General features: G+C 45.7%; 1 protein-coding gene and 1 non-coding gene across 4 annotated transcripts in view; both read right to left on the bottom strand.

Moving 5' to 3' along the window:
- Positions 1-6,381, bottom strand: part of PTCD3 (pentatricopeptide repeat domain 3) — a 27,953-nt gene continuing 21,572 nt past the window's right edge. For all 3 annotated transcript variants that reach the window (XM_024743805.1, XM_024743807.1, XM_024743806.1), the window contains 8 exons: positions 6,107-6,213; positions 5,115-5,193; positions 4,926-5,016; positions 3,253-3,338; positions 2,637-2,785; positions 1,099-1,140; positions 486-644; positions 1-193 (listed from right to left, as the gene is read on the bottom strand). In XM_024743805.1, the coding sequence (XP_024599573.1) occupies positions 127-193; positions 486-644; positions 1,099-1,140; positions 2,637-2,785; positions 3,253-3,338; positions 4,926-5,016; positions 5,115-5,193; positions 6,107-6,213 (780 nt within the window). In that variant the 3' untranslated portion in view covers positions 1-126. The remainder of the gene's footprint in view (positions 194-485; positions 645-1,098; positions 1,141-2,636; positions 2,786-3,252; positions 3,339-4,925; positions 5,017-5,114; positions 5,194-6,106; positions 6,214-6,381) is intronic.
- Positions 1,578-1,713, bottom strand: LOC112399086 (small nucleolar RNA SNORD94). Its single transcript, XR_003003164.1, has one exon. It is a non-coding gene; the product is annotated as a small nucleolar RNA SNORD94 (small nucleolar RNA).

Raw genomic sequence — 6,381 nt, 5'->3', positions numbered from 1 at the left:
TGTTATCAAGATTCACCAAATCTGTATTCTCTTGTTTTCTTCACATTACAATTAAATACTAACATCTCAGTTCTCAAGTGTAATCACAACAGCCATGCTAGGCCACGGTAGCTCCTGATTCGACTTTTATTTGCCTTCACCGACGTCACTGTCGCTGTCACTGGTCAATGCAGTTAGATCTCCCAGGGCTTCCCTGTAAGAAAAATAAATGGGACGGTTACACTGCAACTCAGGCTCGGGGCTGGGGGACTCTGCAGCTGCACTAAAGCAACAAAGGAGAAGGTTCCAACCAGCAAATAAACCTACAGGCCTCCCTGACTTTTATGACAAACGAAAAATATCGTTAAACCAATACATCCTGACTTTCTGCAAGGAAAGGAAGTTCAGGGGGTAGAAAGCTACAAACATCTGAATGGGCAGACAGACAAATGGTCTGCTCCATTTTCATAACTTTCCTTGATGGTGATGATACAGGACCCACTTACTTCTGCTCCTGGCTGAGGGTGAAGTCAGCCATTAGTCTCTGGGTGAGGCTCTCACAAATAGGTAAGCTGAAGGCACCTGCCAGCTTCACTATCTCAATGGCCTGGGCAGCGCTGCCGGATGCTTTTGCACTGTCCATAAACTCATTCAGCAACTCATTCCTGTGAAAGGCAAAAATGTCAACATTCCCCAACTAAACCCCTCAAAGATTTACATACAAAATCTAGTATCTTACAAAGATCAGTCGTAAAATCCTCAACAGTAGCTTTGCAGACAGTTACATGGAGTCTAACTTCAAAGGGCCAAATAAATAATGAACACTGGTTCATCACGCCTTCACTGAGGGTCCAGCGTGCTGTGGTCACTGAGCACAGACAGAAACAAACAGTGTTGCCTCAGGATGCCTCAGATGGCAGGAGTGACCAATCACCTACCCGCCTAACAGGAAAGTGCCCGATTGCCATGGCTGAGGATCACCTACCCGCCTAACAGAAAAGTGCCCAACTGCCATGGCTGAGGTATGTGAGCAAATTCCAACCCCCTTCCCCCAATAAGAGTTAAACGCATGTGGCTAATCCAGGATGTCCCCAGGCAGCCCTGTTAACTTGAACTTACCCAGGGATCTTATTATGTTTCCTGAAAAGCCCCAGCATTTTCCTGTTGAAGATGAGATAGGAAAAAGATTATGAATACTAATAGAACAGAAGGCAACCGAATGACCATAGCTTTTCTCCTGGACTCAGAGACCAAGTGTCCTTCCTGCCAAGCAGAGGGGAAGCTCCTGGAGACACGTCTGTGAGCTCCACCAGCTCCCAGCCCTATCTTCCCATCAGAATCACCCCAGGTGCCTCAGCCCCCTCTTCCCAAACTTCATATATGCACATTGCATTACAAATTTCAAAGGCAAATCTGCTTTGTTGCCAGCGTTGAGAATTGCTGGGGCATATCCTCCAGAGGATCACTTCAGTCCCCCCAGGGAGGGAATGTATGATATCATGTGGGCAGTGGGAAGAGGGGACGCAAATACAATTTGATCTCTTTCCTCTTACAATCCAGTGTGAGCTCAGTGTGTCCTAAAACGACGTTATGAAGAGCAGGCTCAGATTAAGGCATCAGTCTCGTGTAAGTGCTTGCCGTCATCCTGCCACACGCAGGACAAAGGACAAACACATACACTCAGCTCCCATGATCAGCTGAGGTCCGTACCCCTGCGCCAATCATCACAGCCTGATTCATAACAAGCGTGTGTTAACCTGCCCTAGTCGACAAGTCCAAGCATCAAATGTTTGTCAGCAGCCGTGTAGCCGGCTGTGTGATTCGCCACCAGTTACGATCAGAGGAGGCAGCAAAGCCTTCAGCAGCCGTTCGTGGAGAGAGCAAACACCCACACCGTGGACCGACCGTCATGTTCAAATTAAGGTCCTCTCTAGTGAACAGCCAGGCACAACAAGCCCTGTCACTGGCTCATAACACCAACACATGGTTATATCCAAAACAGTACACATCGGAACTGCCCCTAGCAAGGACTCTCTCTGACTTCTCCACTTTTGGAAAAACGACTATGCATAACGTCTCTATTCACAGTTAAACACCAGAAATTAGTATGTGAGTGAAGTGCTGATGAACACACGGAACTAGAATACAGTGGCACAAACCAAAGACAGGTTCTAGTCAAGGCCAGGTTTAGTAAACTGGTAAAACGCCAGGTTCCGGAAGTCCCAGTACACAGCCCACATTTTAAGCTGGGGGGTGGGGGTTGGGGGAGAAGCATCCATGAGATGACCTGAATAAACCAAATGACCAGAACATTTTCAAAATTAAGATTCTCTAATCACTTTGTTCTACTTAAGTGAACGGAGAGGTGACTCACCCACAAATACAGAAAACAAAAACGGAAAGAGAATGAGCCCACGGAACCACACCTTCCCTTAAACACATCGTGTATACTGGTTCCTCTTCCCCAGGTTTGCTTTTTTAGATGGTATTTGGAAATTCCTGTAGAAAACACGGTACGTAGAAAACTCGTTTGTCTCCTGATAAACTACGGGGTGTGCAGCCACATCAGAGGAACTCTAATGACCGACCGGGTGAAAGTTCTCCGAGATCCAAGTACAGATGCTTCCAGTGACACGTGTGGCGTGTACTGCACTCACCAGGCTTCCTGGGTTCTCCCGGCCCTCAAGAAGAGGACGGCTATGTGGTTCAGAGAGCTGGCCAGCCAACTGGGAGCCGTCTGTCTGGCATCCTGGCTTTCATAAGTCGATTTGATGTCTGCAGCACAGTCAGCAAACGCCACCTGCAGCTGAGACGCTCTGGGAGTCAGCAGAAATGCCCAACTGGTTTTATGAGAATTTAAGTTCGGGAGACTCCACAGGACCATTAAAATTTTTAAGCAATGCATTTTACCGTTGGAACACATCACATGTACAGCACACAGTAATACAGTATTTAAGAAAAAAAAAAAGCAAAGCACTCTGCCCTGGGGTAATAATGGGATCAGCCACATATTTCAAATCCAACTATGGGTTTTCTTTTTAGAGAGAAATTTACAAGAAGGCAAGCTGCTATTAATTGTCAGGATCGAGAGGATCCATTTTCATGCTGCTTGCTTTGGACTAGAGGAATAAGAGTGACTTTAGATGGCAGAATTCTCCACAATGATAGGTAAAACCATGGAAATGACCCTCACCGGCCGTCAGTATTAGAGGATACACTGGTTAGTATACATCTAATAACGACAGCAAAACCTGAGTGTCAACACAAGCCTACCTCTGGTGGGTGCCGATCCCTTGCCATAAGCATCAGAATCTCTTCTTTTAGGTCACGGCGAAAAGTATGACCATATTCTTTACTATCTTGAAACGAAAAAGAAAAGAGTGAGAAGTGATCACTGGCATGTAATACCAAGACTCTCTGGCTGACCTCTGTCCACTGTCAGCAGTCACCCATCTTTTTTTGGAGAGGTGAACATACGTCGCTGACATGTATTCCAGGATTCCAGAAAACTAGCAGGATGATTCATGGTAGGAAAGGACACACGAGCAGTGGAAGCCAGCACCAGTAGCGTGCTCCCAGGCGAGCGTTAACACGGCACATGCACCACACTCCAGCAGCCACCAGCTCCACGCGGTCCTACAGCACGTGGGAGTCGTCAGTAGTCCTTGTACACTATCATTAGAGCAGCCTTGCAAGGTAGGAGGGCAGGGCTATAGTCTCTGTCTCAAGGGAACTTGAGGCAGACAGAAACTGATTCTATGACCAGTCACCCAGTGGATGAGACACAGCATCTTCTGCAGCCAGTTTACACACAACCACAGTCACGGCCGTTTCTTAGAAACCTGAGTATCACTGACTGGTTAGCTTTTTTTCTTTTTAAATTTATTTATTTAACTTGTTTTAAAATTTTTGGCTGCGCTGGGTCTTCGTTGCTGCGCGCGGGCTTTCTCTAGCTATGGCGAGCGGGGTCTACTCTTGCTTGCGGTGCGTGGGCTTCTCATTGCGGTGGCTTCTCTTGTCGCGGAGCATGGGCTCTAGGTGCTCGGGTGTCAGCAGTTGTGGTACGCGGGCTCTAGAGTGCAGGCTCAACAGTTGTGGTGCACAGGCTTACTTGCTCTGTGGCACGTGGGCTCTTCCCGGACCAGGGATTGAACCCATGTCCCCCGTACTGGCAGGTGGATTCTTAACCACTGTGCCACCAGAAAAGCCCCTGGTTAGCTACTGAAGCACAGTGATGCAACATGATATAGAGGAACGAACAGCATAGGCTTCGGGGGTTGATATTTTGGGTGTCCCAGGTAATTAACACTGATGTCACACAACTGCACAAAACCCAGCCTTTTCTTGTCACAAAGGAACCAATTTAGGTCTTTTCCACTACACTGTCACTCATGCAATCCAATATGTAACATGAGAAAATGACCCTGAAGTAGACCTCAACTACTGCATTCAATTTAGTCAAAAATGGAAGTTTTTGGGACTTCCCTGGTGGCACAGTGGTTAAGAATCTGCCTGCCAACGTAGGCGACACGGGTTTGAGCCCTGGTCTGGGAAGATCTCACATGCCGCGGAGCAACTAAGCCCATGCACCACAACTACTGAGCCTGTGCTCTAGAGCCCGGGAGCCACAACTACTGAGCCCACGTACCACAACTACCGAAGCCCGCATGCCTAGAGCCCATGCTCCGCAACAAGAGAAGCCACTGCAATGTGAAGACTGCACACCGCAACGAAGAGCAGCCCCCTCTCGCTGCAACTACAGAAAGCCCATGCACAGCAAGGAAGCCCCAAACAAAGCCAAAACATAAAGAGTAGTAATAAATTTAAAAAAAAAAAAAAAAAAAAAAAAAAAAAAGGAAGTTTTCTTCCCTAACAGTGTTAACATGCTTGTTAATCAAAACATAAGACAAAATAAGATGGGTCGGGACACATAAGCTGAAACTGACCTTTCCAGATCTGAGGAATCAATTCTAGCCGATTGGCCACATCTAATGCTTGGAGAAGATCTATCAGTGTTTGGGAATGTGGAAAGAATACCTGATTCAGAAAAATACAAATACATTTTTTAAGTATTACTCAGCAAAGACAACCACAAACATCTACAATGATAAATGGTAAGTAATGAATCATCTTACTGAAGGTATCAGGTCCTTATACCACTTCAAGGTGACATCAATTTGTTCCATTAGACAAAGCAAACCAAAGAACTTGGAACTGTAATGGAGAAAGAAAACATGTTTAGTTTAAAATCCGTGCTTAATTGGGGAATGATTAAAGTACAGCACAGCCATATGATGACACGTTACACAGAATTTAAAGACAATAAGTTACACACAATTTCAAGTTACACAGGCCAATGCCTGACCCAGGAGGTGCTGCTAACTGTGCTTTCTGGACTTCCCAGTTAACACCTTCTAATCCTCAACCGGTCACTGATGCCACCTCCTGGTTATACTCTCAGCTCATGGTGAGGAGAGAGTGGATCTCCTATTCATTTTAAAAGCGTTCAACGTAAAGCGAGGATTTGGACCACATAGAAGAGAACCATCACACACCTATAAACAGTCCGCCTCCTTAAGTTCTGGTTTTTCTCTGCTTAAAAGCAAACCCATTTAAGGAGTCTCTTTGGGCTCCAACATGTTCATCTTCAAAAACAAATAAGGCTGTGATGAAATCTTTAGGGACCCACCCTCCTATGAATTCAAAAACATAAAATAGGAGGGTTTACAGGGAAAGGATATATGGATTTAAAGTGTTACAGGGACGTCCCTGGCAGTCCAGTGGTTAAGACTCCACGCTTCCACTACAGGGGTTGCGGGATAGATCCCTGGTCATGGAACTAACATCCTGCACGCTGTGCGGTGAAAAAAACAAAAAACAAACAACAACAAAAACCCCCGAAGTGTCACAAATAGAAACAGCTTAAAAGATACACAGCAGACATCTCAGTCTGACAAATCAGTTTTACCACTGCTTGACTCTTCAAGTGTTCAATTAACTTACACTGTTAAGTCAGGGTCAAGCTGCCTAAAATTAGGCCGCCAACAGCCTCCCACTGGCAGAACTGACAACTGGTTGCATACAGGTGCTCCATTAATGCAGAAGGATACATTTCCAATACACTTACTAGTAGAAATTACGCCGATGATCCGGTCCAATGAATTTCCGGTTGTCTCCAGTGTTTAAAAGGTCATGGACCTGGTAAGCAAGTTCTAGATCTCTGAGAGATGAGCACTGAAAATTTACAAGTAGTAAATAAGCATCATTCTGCGATCCTTGTCAGCCAAACAGTGGCTCATTACATAAAGAGCTCATTATATCAAGAAAATAAGTACAGTTACCTGCGGAAACATCTATGCTGATTTAACATTAGTTGCTGGTTGACAGCAAACGAATTACAAG

Source organism: Neophocaena asiaeorientalis, unplaced genomic scaffold (genome assembly GCF_003031525.2).
Source record: "Neophocaena asiaeorientalis asiaeorientalis breed wild unplaced genomic scaffold, Neophocaena_asiaeorientalis_V1.1 scaffold114, whole genome shotgun sequence".
In the NCBI taxonomy this organism is placed as follows: Eukaryota; Metazoa; Chordata; class Mammalia; order Artiodactyla; family Phocoenidae; genus Neophocaena; species Neophocaena asiaeorientalis.
This window is presented reverse-complemented; position numbering and strand designations above follow the sequence as displayed.